The following is a 23,585-nucleotide window of genomic DNA, read 5'->3' on the forward strand; positions in this document are numbered from 1 at the left end:
CAATTAGCTTTCCAGGAAGTCTTGGTCAGCAATGTGGGTGGGCAGAGACGACTCCAGAACTTCCTGTGTGCTTAAATGAGTCTGGGAACTGGGAGGCAGTTCTGAGGCTCAGAGATCAGGATCCTTGACAAGGAGAGAAGGAAAGTCTAGATGTAAACCTTTGGGTTTGCCTTGCAGGAAGCTCAGATTTTCTCTGGTCTAGACACAGTAATCCCTGGCCCAAAGCTACTTTCCCCTCCATACATGTGGCTGAATGAATGAATGAATGAATGATTCCTATGAATTAAGCTGAGCAAGGATTTGACAGACAGAGCTCAGATAGGTTCAAGGCCTTCTCAAGATCATCCAGCAACCTAGTGGCAGAGCTTAGGACTCCTGACTCCCAGTCAGGTGTGGGAGATGGTGGCGCTGGTAGAATGGGGTGAGGGCTGGGGATGGAGTGACCAAGGCTGCTATATGATAGGTAGTAGCCAAAGGTGAAATCGCTAAGAATGAAGGCTTTGGAGGCAGACAAACCTGAGTGTGAGGCCTGGTTCTGCCAACCCCTTCACTGTGTGACCTTGAACAAGTTCCTTTGCTGCCCCAACACTCAGTCTCTTCATCTGTAAAAATAGGGGCTCAGAGAGCCGCTTCCTAAGGTTGCTAAAGATTAAAGAAGAAAACAGAGCACATAAAGTGTTCAGCCTGCGGCTTGTTTGTTGTTGCTGTTTTTTATTATTCCCATATAAAGTACTTAACCCTTAAACTGCAAGGTGGAAATCATCATTCCCTTCGGTAGGTAAAGAAACCGAAGTAACAGAGGGCAAAGTCATAGTCATGGGTGAGTGGCATGGCCAGGACTTGAATCTGTGTGAGTCAAAGTGTTTGTTGCTGGTGGTGGCGGTGGTGGTTTCATTTTTGTTTTTGTTTTTGAGACAGAAACTTGCTCTGTTGCCCAGGCTGGAGTGCAGTGACACGATCTCAGTTCACAGCAACCTCCACGGCCGGGTTCAAGCGATTCTCCTGCCTCAGCTTCCCAAGTAGCTGGGATTACACCATGCCCAGCTAACGTTTATATTTTTAGTAGAGATGAGGCTTCACCATGTTGGCCAGTCTGGCCTTGAACTCCTGACCTCAAGTGATCCATCTGCCTCGGCCTCACAAAGTGCTGGGAGTATAGGCGTGAGCCACCGCGCCCGGCCCCCTGAGCTGAAGCTTTTAAGCCCCCAACAGAGAAAGAGAAGAGGCCAATCCCAGCCTGATTTTCCAGACCCCTCTGAGACTCTCAGACCTGGGAAAAGGCCTTTGGTCCAGGAAAACCCCAGAGACACAGGAAAGGACTGATGCATCTGCCTAAATATCAGAGGAGGTGGTCATCTGAGGCACTTCAGCCCTGCTGTCTGCCCAGCAGCTGGGGCTCTGCAAAAGCCTCCCCAGCCACCCACATCCTGAAAAGATGAGAAAACCAGCTTCTGACTCACGCTTTCATCTGCCCCTACCTAGCCTTTATCACCTCAACAGCATGAACTGACCCCACCCCCATCTCATGGAACCACAGTCTATAAGCAGGGGAGGGCCCTGTAGCTCCCTTCATTAGAAGGAGGGGAAACTGAGGCCCAGAGGCAGAGAAGATCATGCCAAGGCTACACAGCAACATAGCTGCAGAACCAACCCAAGAAGCTAGGTCTCCTAACACAACCTCCATGCTCACTTCAAGAGCTTCATATTAAGCAGCTGCCAGGAGTCAAGCACTGTGCTGGGCCCAGGGCCCTTTCTGTTTCCCCCAGCAGCCTCTCTCCACACTTGCCACTACTGTTGGGACTTGTCACCCTCCTCCTCTATCACCTTCACCCAGAGCCCCTGCCCTGCTCTCTTACTCTCAAGGCCATCTCCAGAAAAGCACTCCATCCAGGGAGGAAGAGGTTTCATCTCTTTGCAAATATTTGCCCAGTGTGCACTTTCTTATGAGAGGTGGCATTGTGTGTGGTTAAAGGGCCACCTGGAACTGTTCTGCCTGGGCTCAATTCCTAGCTCGGTTGCTTGTGATCTTCCTGACTTTGGGCACTTTACAGTCGTCCCTCGGTATCTCTCAATGGGGGATTGGTTCCAGGACCGCCCATGAATACCAAAACCCAATATAAAATAGCAGAGCATTTGCACATAACCTATGCACATCCTCCCATATACTTTAAATCATCTCTAGAGTATTGATAATACCTAATACAGTGTAAATACTATGCAAATAGTTGTTATACTATATTGTTAAAGAAGGACAAGAAAAACGTCTGTACATATTCAGTACAGACCCAATTTTGTTTCTGAATGTTTTTGATCCTTGGTCGGTTGCATTCACTGATGTGGAACCCATGGATACAGAGGGCTGACTGTATTCACCCTCTCTGTGCCTCAGTTTCCTTATCTGTTAAGTGAGGCTATTACTAGGACCCAGCTCAAAGGCTGGCCTTGGGGAGTCAATGAGTTAGTATTTATCAAGAACCTAGAATACTTACTGGGTCCTGGCACGTGCTCAGTAAGTATTCACTTTTATTATTGTTAAGTCTCACCTTGTAAGTCTCACTATTATTGAGAGTTCCACCATCTTGAGTGTACCATCTAACTAGAAACTCCCACCCCAAATCACAAAAAGTATTTTTGGCAACTTAACATTATAGCTTCTTACCACTAAATGGGGGGAAGTTTGTAATTAGCCCACCCCTCCCCACCCTAGGAATACGAGCTTGGGCTTTTAAAAGCCACCTGTCCCCTTTCCAGCTGAGTCCCTCGTATGTACGAGTGCTTGTGTGGGCACACACGTGAATGCAAACACACACTCTCATACCACGCTCTCTCACTCTTCAGGAAGAAAGGACTTCACCACGGTTTCAGTTAATTCACTGCTTCCTGGTTTCCCCCACCCCAGGGAGCCGCTCGGAGCATCCGTCCTTGTCGAATTCTAAAGGTAGCTTAGCAACAGCACCATCCGCAGAGTGAACCCCAGGCGCCCGACGGTAACCTATTTTACAACCACCTCCTCCATCACTCGCCGCCAGGCTTCTGTCAGCACCCACAGGAACTGCTGGGCCCCGCGGTTGTCACCCAGACCCCACACGAACAGCTCCTTCTGCGGCCCTGCCCCCATTGGCAACCCTGGCCCACCTCTCCCCGACCTTCTCACGACACCCACCCTCAAAGCAACCTCCCAGCATTTCCATAAAATCTGGGTACTCTGACTAATCCCTTTTCCGAACGGTAATTTCCCCCGAGGCTTCTGTCAGCTGGATGTGGATTTTGTAGGATTTTTAATTTTTTTAAAAAAAGATAGAGTTATGGGGTCAGCACTTATGACCAACTCCTGTAGGCGGTGAGATCTATTTTAGATATACGGCAGGATTAAAGTGGGGAGGAGAGCAGATTTAATTAAGTTGCTAATATTTAAAGAAAATTGATGAACTCCTGGTTTACGAGTAGCACGGTTGTGAACAGACCCCTCATTCCGGGGAGGCTTTTTATTTGATTTGCTTTCCGTTTAAATCCTGGACTCATTTTATTTGCGTAGCCGCACTGTCCGTTTAATTGTCTTTAATAAGGAAAACGTACCTCTGCTCGCATTTAATTTTGATTTAATTAGGAGGAAGTAATTAATGGCTTCATAAATCCCATTTTTCAGCCCCCTGGGATGAGAAACCATCACTCTTGTATTTTTCGTGTTGTTTATGATCAAGGGATGGGGCTTGAGGGGGATTTCTCCTCCAAGGCTGGCCACACTTGATGTGGTAGAAAGAACTCTGAATGTGGTGTCAGGCTTTGGAGCCGTCTCTCATCACCTGTGTGACTTTAGGTGGGGTTTAGACCCTCTCTGGGCCTCAGTTTGCCCACCTACACAATGGGGAGAGAGTAAGTTCTGATGCACAAGATGAGACATCAGTGAGATAGCAGTCAAGGGTCTAGAACTGTGCCTGGTGTGTTTTAGGTTCCCAGCGATTGTCCATGTGTACCTGGGATTTAAGAGTGGCTGAATTATGCAGAAATCCCAGAAGACAACTGGGGGAGTCTGATGACAGTTGTATACTTTATTATTCATGTATTCAATATGTTTGGTGCTGTGCCCCGTGCTGGGTGCTGGGGAGTTGGAATAAACAGCCAGATGCTTGACCCTCAAGGAGCTTGCAAACTCACACTCACGTGCGCGCACACACACACACACACATTCAACTTTGCCACCCCCTGTATTTTCTCTGCAGGTATTGTCAGGGTACCTAGTGCGTGCCAGGCACAGAGAGTTCTGACATAGACAAACCTAACTTAGTCCATACCTTGAGGCCCATGACAGCTGGGGACACAGATGTGCAACACTAGAAGTTACAGGAGGGTGTGGAGTGGAGGGGTTTGTGTACGGGGCAGGAACGGAGTAGGTGAGGTCTCTTCAACCAAATGAGAGGGCATCTGAGAGGGCTGCCTGGAGGAGGAAACAAGCTGAATTTGAAAGACAAGAAGGCATTGATTGGATCATGGCCCCTAGATCTCCAGTAGGTCAGGATTTGAGTCTGTGTGGTTCTTGTATCAGGAGATAGGGGATGAACTAGGTGACCCCTCAACCCCTCCTGAGACCAGCACAGGAAAAGGAGAGGGAACTAATTTACATTGAGCACCTACTAAGTGCAAGGAGCTTCCATATATTATCTTATGAATCTTCAGAATATATATGGTGAAGCAATATCAGCCCCATTTACAGATGAGAAAACTGAGGCTCAGAGAAGGGTAGCCACTTGCCCAGGCGCGTGCACAGGTTGCTGGCAAAGCTGAAGCTGGTACAGAGCTGATTCTGACTCCAAAGCACGTAATCTTTCCTGATGTGTGGCTTGAGGTTCTTTTCCAAATGGTAAAATGGAGGCTTAGAGAGAAGAGGCCACCGATGACTGTGGCCTGCAGGGCACAGGGCAAAAGACTGGTGTCAAGGCCACTGTCCAAGCTGTGCAGCCCAGTGGCCACCCGGTAGCCCACTCCTTCCCCTTTTCTCCCTCATCCTCTGCTACAGGCATTGTAAGCAGACTAGCCAGATTCCCAGAGACTGCAGATAAACCAAACTGGACTTTGGAGTCAAACAGACCTGGGGCCACCTCAGTCTCTTCACCTGGAAAATAGGGATACGTTTGCAAACCCCACAAAGTCAAGCTCAATTTCTGCAGATGGCCTGCAACACATGTGTGACACATAGTGGGTGCTCAATAAATGAGAGCACCGTCTTCCATCCTCCACTCACAGCTGAGAGTCCTGAGAAATATCTTCTTAGGGCAGAGCCACAGGCATTCCCCCTTCATTCTGGAGCTGGGACCCAGGCAGGCAGGGAAGGCAGCCCCAGCTGGGCCTGAATTCGTAACTCCCAGATCTTAGCTCCTGCCCAGGCCGATTGCCCCTGTCTGACTCTGCGGTCCCCAGAGAGCAGCCAGTAGGCCCCAGGGTGAGCTCTGCATCATATTCCACAGAAGATGACATCACCATAGGCTCTACTCCCTCCTCTCCATTCCTCACTCATAAGTGAGCCCTGCCTGGGATCTGAGTTAAAACGTCAAGGGCTGCAGGGACATGATGGAGAGCCAGGAGATGGAAAGGGAAGGAAACAACCATTAGCAGAGTGCTTAGGTCAATGTAAACATGCTCTCATCTAATCCTCCCCACACCTGTGCCAAGTAGGGCTCGGTCTGATTTCTCAGGTGGAAACACAGGGGCTCAGAGAGGTAAAATTGACAAACCTATGGTCCCAACATTAGTGAGTAGTAGAGTCAGGAGCGTGCTTCCCGCAGTTAGCCACCTGACACAGCACATGACTTCCCCTCTCTGTGCCTCAGTTTTCTAACCTGAGAAATGGGAATGATAATGTTTCACAGGACAATGATGAAGACTAATAAGATTATAGCTGTTAAGCATCTCTTCGAATGGCGTCTATTCTATCACACTGCTCAGAAGTGTTTGCTGATGAAATAAGCTGACAACAGATCAGACTGGGAAGCAGATAGAGCCACCCCAAAAGGGAACAGAATCACCCCCTCTCACCCCATCTCCCCTGGGGCAATGGTAGAAAAAATGTATAAACAGCAAACAGGAGAGACAGGTCTCCTCATCCTCAGCACTGCCAATGATTCAGGGCTGATGTCCTGAAATAATTTTATTGGGGGCATTAAACTGAGTTATGAGGTTTTTACAATCCAGCCACTTATGAGAAATCTATTAACAGTAACTGGACAGGAAGAAGGCTTCTCAGTGGAGCCCAGGACGGGCATTAATTGGGGCAATCTATAACAGGACGGGGACCCGGAAAGGTTCCACCAGATGCCTCCATTTAGTCCCCGCAATTTCTGCTGAGAATCAGCAGACTCGCCAAAAAGAGAGAGATGCCCATTAATCGGCTAATGAAATATGAAAATGTTTATGGGCCATTCAATCTTCCAAATGGCACTTCTATAATCCACCTTTCAGACACAAAGTTCTACCAGCAGAATTTATACCCCAGCTCCTCCTGCGTGGCAGGGGATGGGCTTTTGTCCCCCTTCGTGATGACTTCATGGGCACCTGTTCTCCTGCTGAGTGGGCTGGGGTCCACAGCACCCCAGCCTGAAAGGAACTTTAGGGGTTCTCTCATTCACACTCCATCTCCATGGAAGCTTAGAGAGGAGCAGGGACCTGCCCAAAGCCATTAGCTTCATCGGAATGGATTTTCCTCTGCGCGAAGCTGCCTGGGAGATTTGGGCATTGGAAGATAAGGACTTAGGTGTTTCTGATTGCAAGAAAACAGACTTCTTGCTGGTTCCTCACCCAAGAGATCTCAGGGCAGTGGAAATAGCCTGGAATCTGGAGCCTAATAGTGCCTAGATTAAATCCTGGTTATATATAGCTAACATTTAGTAATAATATAATAATAACGATAGCTACCATTTATTGGGCACTCATTATGTCTCAGACGGGGCTGATTTTCAGCTAGTACAAACTGGTATAGTTGTACTGGTTGTTAAAACCACGAAAAACCTCCATACTTGTAGTAAATAGTCCCTCTCCTCTCCCTCGCCCCAACTCTCTCAGCCCCTTGGGCCTCTCTGTGATCCAGCAACCAAAGGGTTCCTGCCTGGCCCAGCAGGGATCCTGCTGCAGTACCACTGCCTGGGCAGTGCACCCACCATGCTGGCTGTTAAATATTGTAAATGTCACCTGGTAACACCTGCTAAGGGCCTTGTGTGGATTCTCAACTCAGCAAACCCCTCAGTACCTCTGGGAGGAAGATGCTAATATGATTCCCATGTTACAGATGAAGCAACTGAGAGCCAGAGAGGCAAAGTGATGGGTGAGGACGCACAGGGAGGAGATGTCAGAGCCAAGGCTGGGCCAGGTTGCACTGTCTCTCCCCTGCCCTGGGCTCCTCTCTGGAGGCTTTAGATGGAATAGGAAAGCCCAGTGTGGAGTCAGACCAGCTCTTCCAGTGGCCTGACCTTGAAGAACCCATTCCACTTCTCCAATCTTCATTAGGAAATGGGGAAAAAAATCTGTAAAATAAAGATAGCAAAACCTACTCTAGCAGGTTTTTTAAAAAAGCATCTTGAACTAGAAAAGTACACAAATTGCTTAGCCAGTGCCTAGCACATAGAAGGTGCTCTTTCAATTGACATCCCTTCCTCCTCTCTCCCTTCACTCCCTGCCATGTGCCGTGTCTTGAGCCTGGTTCTCCATATACCAAGATGAGGAAGATGCCACCCCAACCTCCTGTGGTGCAGAGTCTAGGGAGCGGTGGACCTGTAATTCACAGTGAGCTCATGGACCAGCAGCCTGGAAGTTTGTTAGAAATGCAAAGTCTGAGGCCTGGCCCCAGACCTACTGAGTCAGAATCTGCATTTTAACAAGATCCCCAGGTGAACTGCATGCATAGTAGAGTTTGAGAAGTGTTGGCTACAGCCATCCTACAAGGCTGAACATGATCACGATGGCTTGATGTACTGAGAGATCCCGGAGGTGGGGAGAGACTGAGGATCCAGAAAAGTTTTCTGAAAGAGGTGGCATTTTTGTTGCACTTTGCAAGATGAGTAGACTTTCCAAGGGCAGAGAAACAAGGACAGGACTCAAGGCAGGATCCTCAGGGCTGCACGTGCTAAAGGGGAGAGAGGTGTGGAAGTGGTGCTGGACTTCTATGTGAAGGCAATGGGAAGCCACTGGAGGGTCGTAAGCAGGGAGGCCATGTTCAGATCTGCCTCCAAGGCTGATAGTCTGAATGCAGAGGGGAAAGTAGAGTCCAGGGACAGGGAGGGCCCCAGAGGACTGAGGAAACACTCCAGGCCCGGGATGTAAGTGAGCGTGGCTGCTGGGCCTCAGTGTCCTCACTAAAGATGTGTATGTGTTGGAGAAGAGATGGGCTTAGGAATAGGCAGCCAATGGCATGGGACGGTGAAGCCAAGAGGAGCTTCCTCCTCAGCCTCCACCTTGCCTTCCTCTCTGCCTCCCCAGATCCACTCCGACTCTGACGAGGGTGACGGGGCCATCAAGTACACCATCTCAGGCGAGGGTGCTGGGACCATTTTCCTGATCGACGAGCTGACAGGCGACATTCATGCCATGGAGCGCCTGGACCGCGAGCAGAAAACCTTCTACACGCTGCGGGCCCAGGCTCGGGATCGCGCCACCAACCGCCTACTGGAGCCCGAGTCGGAGTTCATCATCAAGGTGCAGGACATCAATGACAGTGAGCCCCGCTTCCTGCACGGCCCCTATATTGGCAGCGTGGCCGAACTCTCGCCCACAGGTGGGCTGTGGGCCCTGGGAGTGGGGGGTGGGATCAAGGTGATCCCCAAGGGGAGTGGAGCCTGCTGGGAAGGGGAGTAGCTGATCCTCTGGGAGGGACAGGAAAGACAGAGCCTGCTGACCCAGGATACAGGGTACAGATGTGAGCTCAAGTGCCCCCTGGGGTCAAGCATAGTCCTGGACAAAACCACACACATGACCTCAGCCACTTCCATGGACACAGCTCCCCCATGAATGTGGATCTGCATGTGGACACAGTGATGCCCTCAGACATGCTCATACAGCCACACCCAGTCACATATGTAGGCACAGCCACAGATGCCGCATGCACAAGCCCAGCCCTGCATACAACTCACCACTACAGTGGTATACAACCCCATTCATAGATCCAGTCCCCAACACAGGCACAGCTGGACAGAGTCACACACACAGGCACAGCTGGACAGAATCACACACACGGGCACAGCTGGACAGAATCACACACACGGGCACAGCTGGACAGAATCAAACACACGGGCACAGCTGGACAGAGTCACACACACAGGCATGCCTGGACGCCTTGACAGAGCCCTTCACAAAAGTTCAGCTGCACATGAACAGATACAGCACAGCCCTTGACAACAACCTCCACACGGACATACTCCCATCTTCAGCCACACCCACCACTGGGAACAGCTAGATTGGGGCACAGCTGAAACAGGGCCCAACCATACACTCAGACCCACGACTGCACACCCTGACATAGCCATGCACAACCCTAGGCAGGAAACGGGCCCTTATGCAGATAGCGCTTCTGCACAGACTCAGCCATGTACAGAGACAGAGGCAAAAGCCACAAGCAGACATGAGCATCCTGGGGTCCAGCTCCCCTGGTGTGCAGCTGTAGACAGGCATGGGCACAGGCAGATGAATGAGACAGGCAGCTCTGTCTATAGCTCAGAGAAAGCCACAGCTCACCAAAAACCCAGCCAGCTAGGGACAGAGCCTCATACAGAGATGGCTGAGCCCCCAGACACAGATTCAGTTGCACTTACCTGGGTATGACTGCACACACACAGGAGCACTGCACACATGATTATGCCCATAGAAAGCGAAGTGCACACACACAATATACATCTCCGTGTAGACATCAGACACAGCCATACTCAGAAAGGGCCATGCACACAGGAGCAGGACACTGAGGCTAAAGCTGCATGACTCTGCATGACCATGAAACCCCCAGACCGTTTCTGACCATCAAGGCCTCACTTAGCTCAGGGCTTCTGGGGCTGTGGTAGAAACTGGAGTCATGGGGTGAGGGGCACAAGCCAGTAGCCGCCATCTCCTTCCCGCCATGTTGCTCGAAGTTATCTGCAAGCCAGGCTAGACAAGAAGCTGCTGCCCTAGGTCTTAAGCCACGCTCCATTGCTGACTCGCTGTGGCCAAAGGTTGGACGCTGTGCCTCCCTGGACCTCCCAGCTGTATGGCTGCGTGTCAGAGGCCAGGAGTACTTGGGCTCTAGGGAGAGAGTGCTGTCAGCCCAGCTTCCCCAGGTTGAGCCAAATCTGGCAGCTTGCTGGGATAATGAGCAAGCAGCCAGTAAGGGAAGAGAAGAAGGTGAACCAGAGAGAATGGTGGGCAAGGGATGAGGGGGAAATAGGGAACAATGAGGCTGTGGATGTGGGTGCAGACTGGTGTACACACACAGGCATGCATGCATGCCTGATGTACATGTGTGTTCCACATATATATGCAGATGTGCACACACACACCTAGCCAAGAAGCACTTTAAGGCCTGTGTGTGCATGTGACATGTTGTGTCTATATGAGTATATTCATTCATTGAACAAATATTTATTGAGTACCTACTATGGGCTAGGCCCTGGGAACATGGCAGTGAAAAGGCAGAAGATTCCCTACTCTCATGGAGGGCCCATTCTTCCTAAGGAAGACAGACAATAAGCAAGTGAACAACTAGATCATTGGTCCAGTAAGGCTTCTCTGAAGACCTGGAGGAAGTGAGAGTGTGGCCCTGGGGGAAGAGCATTCCAGGCAGAGGGAATGTCACATGCAAAGGTCCTGGGGTTGAATTCTGCCAAGAAAAAACAAGATGACCAGATCATGCAGCCATGGAGACCATAGCCAGGGCATTGCCTTTTATGCTGAGCAAACTGAGACGTCAGTGGGAGGTCTTGCTCAGAAGAATGACATGATCGGGACCCCACGGCTGTTCCATGAAGAATAGATGGAAAGAAAAAAGGGCAAGAGCAGAAGCAGGTGGCCTGTGAACAGGAAGTGATGGTGGCTTGGAACAAGATGGTACCAGTGGAGGTGTTGAAAAGAGGTCTCCTTCTGGATATATTCTGAAAGCATAATGGATTGGATAATGGAAATTGCTAATGGATTGGATACGGAGTGTGAGAGAAAGAAAACTCAAGGATGACTCTTAGGATTGTAACCTGAGCAATTAAATAGATGGATTTCTCTTTACTGAGATAGATTTGGGGGATGAGAGGAAATTAGGAGTTTGGTGTGAAGTATGTTAAGTTAGAAAAACATATTAGGCTGCCGAGTGGAGATCTTGAACAAGACAGTTGAATATCCAGGTTCGGAGAGGGTCTGGGCTGGAGAGATAAATCTGGATATTATCAATGGCAAAGACATACGGAATTTCAGAGCCTGGCAAGAACTTAGCAATTAATTTTGCAAATGGGGAAATTGGGCCTCAGAGAGGCAGTGACATGTCCAAGGTCATGCAGCAAGTCCCTGACTTTCTAGGTCCAGCAGCCCCCACCTACTGACTTAAACTCACAGCCCTGTCCCCCTTCACCTAAAACTGACCTGCACATTTCTGCATAAAAAAGACCAGAAAGGTGGGGCGAGCAGATGCTAGAGAAGGAAGCAGGAGCCCCATCTGAAGGACTAGAGGAAAGCAGGTAGCCTGGGAAAGGCTTGAGCGAGGGAGTGACGTGGGAAGACTTGCATTTTAGAAAATTCCCTCTGCTGCACTGTGGAGAAGGGCTGAGGATGGGGAGGTGCCGGGGGAAGAGCAGCCTCATCTCCACCATGGTGGCTCCTCCATGACCACTTCACTCTCACTGCGACTCTGAGAGGTGGCAGGACTGATGGTAGCATTCCCATTGAACAGATGGGAACACTGAGGCTCAGAGAGAAGAAAGTATCTACAGTCACATAGCAAGTCAGTGACAGAGCAAGTTGCTGGGCATGGCTGCCAGGTTGTTGGAATGGCAAGGGTCCTTGTTTCACAGGTGGGGAAACTGAGATCAAGAGAAGGGCAAGGACTCATCCAAGGTCATGCAGAGAGTAGGAGGCAGAGGCAGCCCCCAGTTTATGAGCACCAGCCTATGGAGAACCAGCCCTGTCTTGACTCCCTCTCCCAGCCCACTGACTCTCACAGTCCACTCAGGAAAAAGGTCGAGAGGGAGGGGGACTCAATTTGGACCAGCTGGGAACTCAGGAGGGGGAAGGGAGAAGCAGAAATTAAATTAGTTTATTTCATTTGAGCAACTATTTGAAGGGGAAGCAAATCTGACACCAGGGTGCTTGCAGAGACTCCAGGCAGCTTTGAAAATCAGTCACAATTACTGAACCTCCTGATCCGGCTGCGGAGGGCGGGGCCAACAAGCAGTACCAGGGTCCGGGCAGCTTCAGAGATCAGAGGGAGCAGGGACGCAGCTTGGGACATGAAAGGCAGCAGCGCTTGCAAATTAAACCACTCACAGCTTAAAAGGGAAGGGAAGTGTGCCGGGGGCCTCCAATGAGCCACGCTTCTGAGCAGGGGCACACCAGTCATGTTAAGCCTCATGTAGCCAAGTGGGTCCTGAGTTGATAGTCAGGATGCCTGACTCCCTGCATGACCTTGGTCGACTTCCTGCCCCCTCTGGACCCCAAGTTCCCTTCTGAGCATAGAGAGGGTTCATTCAAGCATCAGATGTTTATTGAGCGCCTGCTATGTGCCAGGCACTGTTCCAGGCACTGGGGATTCTTAGGAAACCTACATACTATAGCAGGAGAGAATCAGGACAGAGATAAGCAAATGTGTAATATGCAAATAAATAATTAAAAATATAAAATAGGCCAGGTGCAGTGGCCCACGCCTGTAATCCTCGCACTTTGGGAGGCCAAGGTGGGCGAATTGCCTGATCTCAGGAGTTCAAGACCAGTTGGGCAACATGGTGAAACCCCATCTCTACTAAAATATTTTAAAAAATTAGCCAGGCATGGTGGCATACACCTGTAGTCCCAGCTACTTGGGAGGCTGAGGCAGGAGAATTGCTTGAGCCAGGGAGGCAGAGGTTGCCTAGAGCAGAGATCATGCCACTGCACTCCAGCCTGAGTGACAGTGCGAGACTCTCTCTCTCTCTCTCTCTCTATATATATATATATATATGCACACATATATAATGAATATTAATATGCCTGATGGTGTGAGTGCTATGCAGAATAAAGGAGTTAGGAGCAATTTGGGGGAGTGCTATTTTAGACAGAGGGGTCAGGGAAGGCCTCTCTTTCTGAAAGAGGACATTTCTGAATAAAGATCTGAAGGAAGGGAACCAAGGAGCTCGGTCAAAAAGTGGTTTTCAAACTTTTTTGTGCATCCACATTACCTGGAGGGTTTGTTAAAACACAAATTGCTGCCCTTGTTCCCCCAGTCTTTCTGGCTCAGGAGGTCTGGACTGTTAGAAATGTCTGCATTTCTAACAAACTCCCTAATGCTGCTGGTGTGGAGACCATACTTGGACAACCCCTAAGCTACAAGAAGAATGTTCCAGGCAGAGAGAACCACAAGTGCAAGGGTCCTGAGGCGTAGCATGTTTGTCATTTTATTTGAGGAATAGCAGGGAGGTCTGTGGCTGAGGAGAAGTAAGTGGGAGAATATCTGGAGTCTGAATATCTCAGACAATGGATCACACAGGACTTGGTAGCCATTGAAAGGTTTTTGGTTGTACTCTGAGTGAGACGGAGAACAGAGGAGTAATTGAATCCAGCTTATATTTTAAAAGAATGACTTGTTGGCTGCCATGTTGAAAACAGACTGTAGGAGGCAAGGTTGGAAGTAGGGAGGTCAATGAGGAAGCAATTGCAATAGTGCAGCAAGAGGTGATAGTGACTTGGACCAGTGTGGATGGTGAGACGAGATGGAATTCTGGATGTACATTGAAGGTAGAGCCAACAGGGTTTGTGAGGGATTGGATGTGGGGAGTAAGAGGCAGAGGAGACAAGGATGATGCTGAAGTTTTGAGCCTGAGCAACTGAATGGATGGAGCTACTGTGGCTGAGATGGGGACTGCTCCAGGAAGAGCAAGTTTGCAGAATAAATTAAGAATTCATTCTTGGGTAAGTTAAGATTGAGGTGTCTATTGGACGTCCAAGTTCAGATGTCAAGGTGACAGTTGGATCTATGAGTCTGGACGTCAGGAGAGAGATGAGGCTAAAGATACAACTTTGGAAGTCAACAGAGAGAGGGAATTTACAGCTTGAGGCTGAATGTGTCAACAGGGAGTAAGTTTTAATAGAGAAGAACTGGACTAGACACTCTTTCAGTGTCAAGGAGCCACACCCCTTCCCTAGGCTGTCACAACCTGACCATGGGATGGCAAGAGGATTTCACAGGTCTCCCACACCCAGCTCAACTCCTCCTACTTATTCATGCCAACCTTGTGCAAGATACTATGCCTGGCACTATTGAAGATACCAGAGATAGAAATGATAAATTCAATTCAATGTGCATTTACTAACCACTACTTTATTCTGGGCACTGCAGGGGATGTAAAGATAAGTAATTCAATTAAATCCACAAATGTTTATTAGCACCCATTACACACAAGACCTCCAATGTACTTGGCTCTGTAGGACTTGCAAAGATGAGTCACCCAACTTAGCAAACATTTATTAGCACCTACTTTATACATAGCCCCACGGAGGATAGAGAAGTAGTTGTTTTTAATTCAGTAAACACATATTAGGCTTACTAGATACATAGAACTTTGCTAGGTATGTGGAGATCACAGATGAGCAAGACACCACCCCTGACCTCAAAGTGGTAGCAGATCAGTTTCATATCTTGTGCTAACTCAGATCAATTGGTAGTGACTGTCGGGCTGTATTGAGAAGGACTCTAAGATCTCATTCAGCCTTGGTAGGAAAGAATGCCATGATGGATTGGTGATGTCTGCCATGGGCAAAGGAAGGAGAATGTCATAGCGCACATGCCATAGAATTGACATTGCCAGACCATGGGATTAGGGCTCAACAGAATGTGGAAATGGGTACTTTTCCACCTATTTCAATTCCTCTGTGAGCAGCATCTTTAACAGATGGGAAAAGACTGTTTGGTTGTACAGCCTGCATTTATTTGGATATTTACTAAATAATAGCGATCGGCAAGCCTTGCGTTCACAGAGCTATTTCTCTTTATTCTCACAATCCTGGGGAATAAGCAGGATCGGTATTAGTGTCTTCATGTTACTGATACAGAAATAAATGCAGTGATTTTTCTGAGGTTCCACAGTAAGAGCTGAAGCCAGAACTAGACCCAGAAGCGGAAACCAGAACTTGAGTTCCTTGGCTCAGCATCCATAGCTTTCTTTGAGGAAAGAGTCGCAACCATTTCTTGCACAAAACTTTGCAGCTTGAAAATCACTTTCACATCCCTAATCTCATTTCAGCCTCCTAGGGACTCTCTTGGGTTAAGTACTGACATCCCCATTTTACAGCTATGGAAACTGAGGCTCAAGAGGGGAAGGAAAGTAAAACTGGGAGAGCACACTATCTGATTCTTAAATTCGGTGCTTGGGGAAACAGAGAGGAAAGGAGGAAGGCAGGAAGGAGTGTGTTCCCCAAGGATATCATTTGGAGAGGGCAGCGGCAGGCTGGGAGCCTCCAATTGTCCCGTCTATAGCTGGAGAGAGTGTAGCTCAGCAGCCCGCAGGCCCAAGCCAGGAATCAATTGCTGGTCTCTGCAGAGACAACTTCTAAAGATGTTTTTAATTAAAGTCCAGGAAGATCTATACGTGCAATATCTCCTTGCCTAGCAACGGCACTGGCTCTCACCACCCGGGCTGTGGGGAACAGGACAGGAGGCTTCTGGTGGGGAGAAGCAGCAGACAGGAGCAGAGGCCCTGGCCCTCAGGAGTCGGTCCCCTGGCCCAGGTAATCTGGACAGGGAGGAATATATCCCTGTCTCTTTTCGTCTTTTCCATCAACAAATCATTCAACAAATATGAGCACTCTCTGTATGCCAGGCCCTGTGGCCACACAGCATTAGGGTGCAAAGGTGATAGAGCTACCATCCTGCCCTCGAGGGTCTAGCACATAGCAGGTGCTCTGTAGATGTTGAGAGAATGAATGGAACTGAATCATAAGCAAAAATGTTTGCTTTCTGCCATGGGTAGAAGGATGCTATCACAGATACTTAAAATGTTGCAGTCCAAAACAAACAAAGTCACGGGACTGCCTAACAGAGGGCCTGGTAAATGTTGAGAGGACAGAAGAGCTTGTGGGTCTCAGTTTGGGATATGAGAGTGCTCTCTCTCAGGAGGACATAGCAGATACACACACACACACTCAGGGGTTGCCTGGATGGGCAAGTCCATGGCCAGGATCCATAAGGAAAGAAAGGGTGAGAAGAGGAGGGTGTTTCACGTTCCCTGGAGACTCTAGAGGAAGGTGCTCGCGATGCAGGAGGTCCCTCACCCCACCAGGCCAAACCTCACCTTCCTCTCCTAGTTCTCCCTCCTGCTCTGCCCCCTCTTCCTGCTCTGTATGTACCGCTGTCTCTGTTCTATTTGCTCTGTCTCTGTTTCTGGATTCCTCTGGTTTCCTACTTAACCTCTGTGTTTCTACCGCTTTCTCTCTGTCTCTGCCCCACAGACTTCTGTCCCTCTGACCCTCCTTTCTCTGTCTCTTACCCACTTTCTTGACCCCTCTCTCTGTGCCGCCTTCTCTGTCACTTGTCTCTGGACCTGCCTCCTCCCATGCAGCCACTTTCCTGCGTCTCCTGTGTGTCATTCATCTGCATTAGGCTGCCCTGGCTGGGAGGCTGGAAGCAGGGTCAAGGCCAGCCCAGCCAGCCGGTATTCTAAGTGATGATAGAAGAGGGAGTTGGGAGGAGGGCAGCAGGGGTGGATGTTGAGAGGGGGCTTGTTTCCTGTGTAATCTGAGCGTTCCCAGAGACTCGACAAGTGGTGTTTAATTTTTAATAGAAAGCATTCTGCACAGTGCTGGCAGCAGCAGGGGTGGGACTCATTTTTTATAAATGTTTGAGAAGCTAAATGTGAGCCTAGGGTTTCCCCAGGCCCAGTGGGGTGGCGAAAGGAGGTAGGGAAGAGGCAGGATGGTAATAATTACAAACGTCTTCATAATAATGACACGTGGTCACCTCGGCTGAGAACTCTGTTCTTTTCCAAAGTGCTTCATCTCTTTCTCTCATTAAGGGGTCTCCCACACCCAGGGAGGCAAGAATGATAAAGTGTTATCTCCATTTTTACAGAAGGGGAACTGAGGCCCAATAGATTGGGAAGATTTTCCCACAGCCACACAAAGCCAAGGACAGGGCTGGAATGAGAATCTATGTCTGTAATCCCTGAGCTCCACTCCATGCAGCACCATCCACTCCCAGAACCAGCTGGGGGGCTCCTCCTGGGGGCTCTGGAACTTGAGTCTGGAGCCTCAACTGCACCTCACAGATAGCAAGGATTAAGGGATAAGAAAAGAAAGAATTCTGGCCTGGGATCCAGGACACACATTCCAATTCTTGTTCCACAACAAACCAAGTCAGAACAACCCAGAGATGAGGAGTAGGCAAGCCCCCTCCCTCCTGATGCTGGTGTCCAGGGGTCTCCTACTCAGGGAGGCACAGCCCCAGATGCCTTCTGATAATATGGAGAGAAGGGAAAGGAATGAACTTCTGTTAGGCACCCATGACACACTGGGTCCTTAAATCCATCATCTCTAGTCCTCATAGCAGCTCAGAGACTCAGAATGGGCACCCCTTAATGTTACAGGTGAGGAAATGGATCAGAGAAGGTAAAAGATCTGACTGACGGTGTAGAGTGAGGAACTGGTGGGACTTGAAACCAGGACTCTGTGATGCCAAAGCCCACCCAGTCTCCATGGAGATGTGAGGGGCATCTCCTCTCAAGAGTGTCCGACTTCTCATGCTGACTTCAGCTGGAAAGAGCTCTGATGACTTGGTGGCAACATCATCCTACCTGCTTCCTTCCAGGTGTCAGTCTCAGAACAGGCTCAATTAGTCCAGGAGGGCAGCATGCTGGCTAGGCAGACCTGAGTTTGAATCTTTCCCTACTGCTTACTAATGATGTGTCCCTGGGGAATTCATTGAGCCCCTCTGTGACTCAGTTTCCTCATCAGTTCAGTGAGGGGTTGGGTTTAGGGCATCAGTTTTTAGACCGAGAGGCACTTTAGATGCACTCTGGAGATTGTGAAAATACCTTTGCCTGTGCTCCTCCCCAAGAGTCCTATTTACTTGGTCAGGGATGGGGCTCTGCATCAATGTTATTTAAAGTTCTCAAGAGATTCTAATGTGCTGCCAAGTTGAGAAGCTCAGTTTCTGTGCTCTTCAAGGACCAGCCTTTCCATATCTAACATTCCACATGGATCCATGGGCCCTGAGATCCTGTTTAGCCAAGAATCAGTTGGGCAACCCTTCCCATTCCAGCCTGGACCTAGGCCCCTAACCACCACTTAGCAGAAGGACTGGGCGGCAGCACCACGGACAGCAGCCCGCTCCCGTCAACCAGTCCCAGCTCTACTTCTGGAAGTCAGGGCTTGAACCAGCTGTAGGGGAGGGAGAATCTAAACCCAGTTCCTGTCCTTCCCCTCCTCTTCCCTCCCCTGCTCCTGTGTCTGAGTCTTCCCTCTCTCTCTCTCCCACCTATCTACTTCTACTCCAAGCAGCCCCTCCTCCTACCTCTAAGGCAGGATATATGTGGGCTTTGACATCAGATCCACGTGGGTTTGAAACCTGCCTCTCTTCTGCACCAGGTGAACTTGTCAAGGTACTGTCCTTGGTGCTGAGCATAGAAATCTGAGTTCTCACAGTGATCCACGAGTTTAGTAGTATTCTTACCCGTCTCACTAATGAGGAAATGGAAACACTAAGAGGTTCATTACTTAACTTCACTCAGCCTCCATTTCCTCCTCTTTAAAGTGAAAATATTAAAAGCTTATCTGAAGGCCTTGTTTTGTAAATTCTATCACATACAAAAAGGGCTTATATCATAGTATCTAGTACAAAGTTGTTATTTAATAAATGGAAACTATCTTTATCAGTTATTGAATAACGATACATAATTCATAATAGATTTCATTATTAATTCATGTTTGCACCCTTCACTGTGCATAGCAGTCTCCTCAGCTGTGAAATAGGAACGGGGCAGGGGTGTGCTGGAGTCAGCTCATACCAGCTCATGAGAGCCACACTTTGATTTTCAGGAGTTTTGTGGGCCAGTTGATATCATGTTGGTAGCTTGAAACTGGGCCATGGTGAGAATATTTACACCATGGAAATCAGCAAACATTACAAAGCAGGGCACTCCTCCCCACCCCTTCACCCCTCAGAGCTGACTCACCAACAAACCACTGTATCTATGTCACAGAGCTGGTGTGAAGTCTGCAGGAGAGAATGGACATGATGGGGCACTGTGAAATATAAACTGCTGAACCTGTAGAACCCCCCCCCCTCGAAGTGGTCCCACAGTAGCTACAAGCCTGGCACCCTTTTGTCGGCCAATTCTGGGGAGCTGCTGACTTCTAAAGAAGGTGGGAGGGCGTGTGTTGCCCAAGGAAGCCATTCCCCTGGGGCCTGGGAAACCAGTGGTGAATCACTGACCCTTTACCATTCCCACGTGTCGGCATTAACTGTAATGGCTGCAATAAAGAATCCTGGATTGGGGAAATGATTCCATCATCCCCTCGGGAGTCTCTGAGATGCAGCCAGGGAGAGAGAGAGCTCAGCCATGTCTCTGGGGAGTCACTCAGCCCTGCATTGTGCTTTGCCCAGGGAGTGGGAGGGACATGCGGGAGGAGTGACAGGGAGACCCTCTCTCATAACAATTACAACAGCCACTAGTTATTGTGCACCCACCATGAGCCTGGTGCTTTACGTATCTTCTCCCATTTCAGCACCTCTGTGAGGGAGTCATAATTGTGCCATTGTGTACTGGCGTGCTGTGCCTCTTGAGACGACAACAGTAACCTGCACTTATTGGGCTCTTGGCATGGTCCAGGCACTGTCCTCGGTGCTGGACGTGGAAACTGAATTCTCAAAATGATCTCAGGAGATTTGTAATACTACCACCCTCATTTCACAAAATGAGGAGATTGAAGCACAAATGGGTTCATGATAGATCCAAGGTCAAACTTCTAATAAGTGGCAGTGCCATCGCTGGTTGTGACTCAGTGCACCAGACCACTGTCCCCAAAGTCACTATACTTGTGCTGACACTGCTTCCTAGAAGGGACTTGGCATCCCAGAGTCCCGGGTTCAAATGCCACCACTTCCTTACTCTGTGCCTTCAGTGAAATCTTTTCCCCTGTCTGACTTGATTCCTCCTTTATAATATTAGGTGGGGGGACCCACTCTGCATCTCTGAGATACTATGAGGATTAGAGATGATGGATTTAAGTGGCTGGTGAAGCCAGTGTGTCATGAGTGCTCAATAGGACATAATTCCTTTCCCTTTTCTCTGTACCAGCAAGAGGCACCTGGGGCTGTGTCCTCTCTGAGTAGGAGACCCCTGGGCACCAGCATCCAGAGGGAAGGGACTTGCCCGCCCCTCTTCCTCAGCTTCTCTGGGTAACTCTGACATGGTTGACATGGAGCTGGAGTGGCCAAAGAGACAGGCGCATTGCAGGGACATTTTAGGAGACTGTGGCTGGGAGGGGGAACCTGGAGAGGGAAATGAGAAATGCAAAAGAGTGAAAAATAAATACATGTGTCTGTCTGGAATGATAGAGGGCCCCAGGCTGGAGGCGGGAGAGGCGGGCGGCAGGCTGGGCTTAGCAGAATTGCTGCAGTAGCACTTCCAGATTCTCACTCATTAACCAGGCAGTGAACTGGCCTCACCTCCCAGCATGCAGGCCTCCTGGCCCAGGGAGCCCAGCCCAGCCCCAGGAGGGGCCTGCCTGGCCCCACCGGCAGGCACCCAGCAGAGGGCATCTCCCTGAGGTGGGGTCTCCATCTCCTCCCCTTCGGGTCATATCCTGAACCCCCAAGACTCACTCTTGAGTCTTCCACCTCACCCTCTTCTTTCTGGAAAGGTTTGGATGGACTCAATGGCTTTGTTGGCCCCTCCACCTGACCCTCCCCCACCCTTACCCCCACCCCCACTTGGTCTAGCCTCACGTCCCAAGCCCTGCTTTCGTCAAATTGAACATGATGTCAAATTAGAGCCATCTCTGGGACGGACCGAAAGAAGCTCCCAGTTTAATGAGGCAGCGTCGAAAATCAATAACTTAATTGCTGCTGTTTGATGGACTTTTATCCAATTTATACTCTACCCAGCAGTCTACGTGCAGAGCATGAGGAGAAGTGTGTGTGTCTGTGGGTGGGCCGTCTGGGCACCCAGGGGGAGGGGCGAGGAGGGCACCAGGGCCCGCAGCCAACCACTTTCCAAAGGGAAGGCTGGGTACTGCCCTCTCCTGCCAGGGGCCAAGAGACACTGGCCTCTGACCCCCGATGAACTGGTCTGTCCCTCTGGGCTGTCCCCTACCGCCATGATGCAGGGAGAGGAGGCAGAAGTCCCTTGAAGAATCAGTAGGAGCTGGAGTGGGTAGAACGGCCCCTGCATTGGGAGTCAGGTCCTGGTTTCCAATCCTGGCTCCAACTGACTGTGATGACTGTAACTGGCAATAATGATTGTTGGCATATTGAGAAACTTCTCTGAACTGCTCTGTGCTGGGAGTTTAGAATTCTTCCCCTCAACCTAATGAAGCAAGCACTAGGATTCAACTGGCTTTGCTGAAGAGGTAACAGACTCAGAGAGGCTGTCTTTCGTTGCCAGAGTCCTACAGCTGGGAACCACCCCAAGGGGACTTGAATCCAGATCTGACTCCATGGTCACATTTGCGCCACTAAAAAGGTCTCAAAACAGGAAGAGGGTTGGGGCTCAGAGTGGGGATGGGGACCGTGAGGGGCTGTCTTCGATGGCCTCCCGCAGGTCTCCCCTCCCAGCTTCCCTGGGGTGAGGCGAAGTGGGGGAACGAGCTCGGCAGCCCCAGATGACCCCTGTCTCGCTTGGTCCCCCGGGCCCAGGCACGTCGGTGATGCAGGTGATGGCCTCGGATGCGGATGACCCCACGTACGGCAGCAGCGCTCGGCTGGTGTACAGCGTGCTGGACGGCGAGCACCACTTCACCGTGGACCCCAAGACCGGTGAGGGGCGGGGCGGGGCCAGAGGCGGGGCCGTGGGGCAGGGTCAGGGGCGGGGCGGGGCGGGGCGGGGCGAGGACCATCCCAGACGTCTGCTCTGAGCCTTCTGTCCCAGCAGCTCTGAGGAGAGCACAGAGGGCACCCTGTGCACAGCAGGAGTCCAGGGTCGCAGAGAGGGAGGGGCAGCCAGGCGGGAAGAGGGAAGGACTGAGGAACAGAAAAGGAATGGGATGGGGGGGTTCTTCCAAAACTGGAAGAGCAACAGAAAGGCAGGAGGCAGCCGCTGTGGGTGCTGCGAGGCCCTAAAAGGACCTCAAAGGTCCGAACTAAGTGGCTTGTCCTTGGAGCTAAGTTGAAGCAGGCGTGTGAGCTCTTCCGGGGTCACAAGTGTAGTTTGGGGGAGGGAGGACGGCTGGTTTCAGCAGTTTTGAGAGCTCTGCCCCCGTGGCAGTTGTTAAGGACCTGATGGAAAAACACAGGCAACTTTAAGGAAGGGTGTTTAAGACACAGAGACCTTTAAGGAAGAGTGGCTTCTTTCTTGCTTATCCCCCCAACACCATCAAACGATGGTGCAGCACGGCCACCCGCTGTCCCCCACTTCACTCACTGTGACATTAGAACCTGACTAATCTCTGAGAAGCCTTGGGGGAGTGCGAGGAGGACAGGATGAGAAGACTGAAGACCAGAGAGGTGAAGTGACTCACTTGAGGTCACACAGCTGGGAGTGGCTGCTGATTCCGGCGGGGTGCTCTGACTGCTTCTGGGATAGGAGGGGCCTGGCTTGGGTGAAGGCAGGGAATGAGATGTCAGACAGCACAGAATGTTTATCAAATGCCATTGTGAGGCTCACAGCCCTGTGGGGCAGGAGGACAGGCAGATATGTGGGGATTTGGATGCAAGACTTCTTGGATGCAGTAGAAGCAATCTAAAAAGGATAAGAAAGTGTCTGCGGGGTGCAGTGGCTCACCCCTGTGATCCCAAGACTTTGGGAGGCCAAGGCGGAAGGATCGCTTGAGTTCAGGAGTTTGAGACCAGCCTGGGTAACACAGAGAAGACCCCATCTCTACAAAAAGAAAAAATTAGCTAGGCATAGTGACAGGTGCCTATAGTCCCAGCTACTCAGGAGGCTGAGGTGGAATGATTGCCTGAGCCCAGGAGGTCGATGCTGCAATGAGCTATGATGGCACCATCACACTCCAGCCTGAGCAACAGAGCAAGATCCTGTCAAGAAGGAGGAGGAGGAGGAGGAGGAGGAGGAGGAGGAGGAGGAGGAAGGTGTTGCCAGAGCAAGATTTCAGAGAAGGGCATTCCGGGTAGAGGAGGAGGAGGAGGAGGAGGAGGAAGAAAGTGTTGCCAGAGCAAGATTTCAGAGAAGGGCATTCCAGGTAGAGGGTATGGTGCAGGCCAAAGTTGGGAGAAGCAGAACAGCTTGGAG

General features: G+C 50.2%; 2 protein-coding genes across 3 annotated transcripts in view; both read left to right on the forward strand.

Moving 5' to 3' along the window:
• Positions 1-23,585, forward strand: part of NCOA5 (nuclear receptor coactivator 5) — a 255,054-nt gene that overhangs the window by 65,335 nt on the left and 166,134 nt on the right. The gene's annotated exons all lie outside the window — the stretch shown is intronic.
• The window catches only part of CDH22 (cadherin 22), a 132,911-nt gene that overhangs the window by 57,672 nt on the left and 51,654 nt on the right, over positions 1-23,585 (forward strand). The window contains exons 1-3 of one of the 2 annotated variants that reach the window (XM_050806458.1): positions 2,330-2,987; positions 8,464-8,758; positions 22,034-22,153. In XM_050806458.1, the coding sequence (XP_050662415.1) occupies positions 8,572-8,758; positions 22,034-22,153 (307 nt within the window). In that variant the 5' untranslated portion in view covers positions 2,330-2,987; positions 8,464-8,571. Of the gene's footprint in view, positions 1-2,329; positions 2,988-8,463; positions 8,759-22,033; positions 22,154-23,585 lie in introns of those variants that run through there. The other variant, XM_050806456.1, reaches the window with a different exon arrangement.

Source organism: Macaca thibetana, chromosome 10 (assembly GCF_024542745.1).
Source record: "Macaca thibetana thibetana isolate TM-01 chromosome 10, ASM2454274v1, whole genome shotgun sequence".
In the NCBI taxonomy this organism is placed as follows: domain Eukaryota; kingdom Metazoa; phylum Chordata; class Mammalia; order Primates; family Cercopithecidae; genus Macaca; species Macaca thibetana.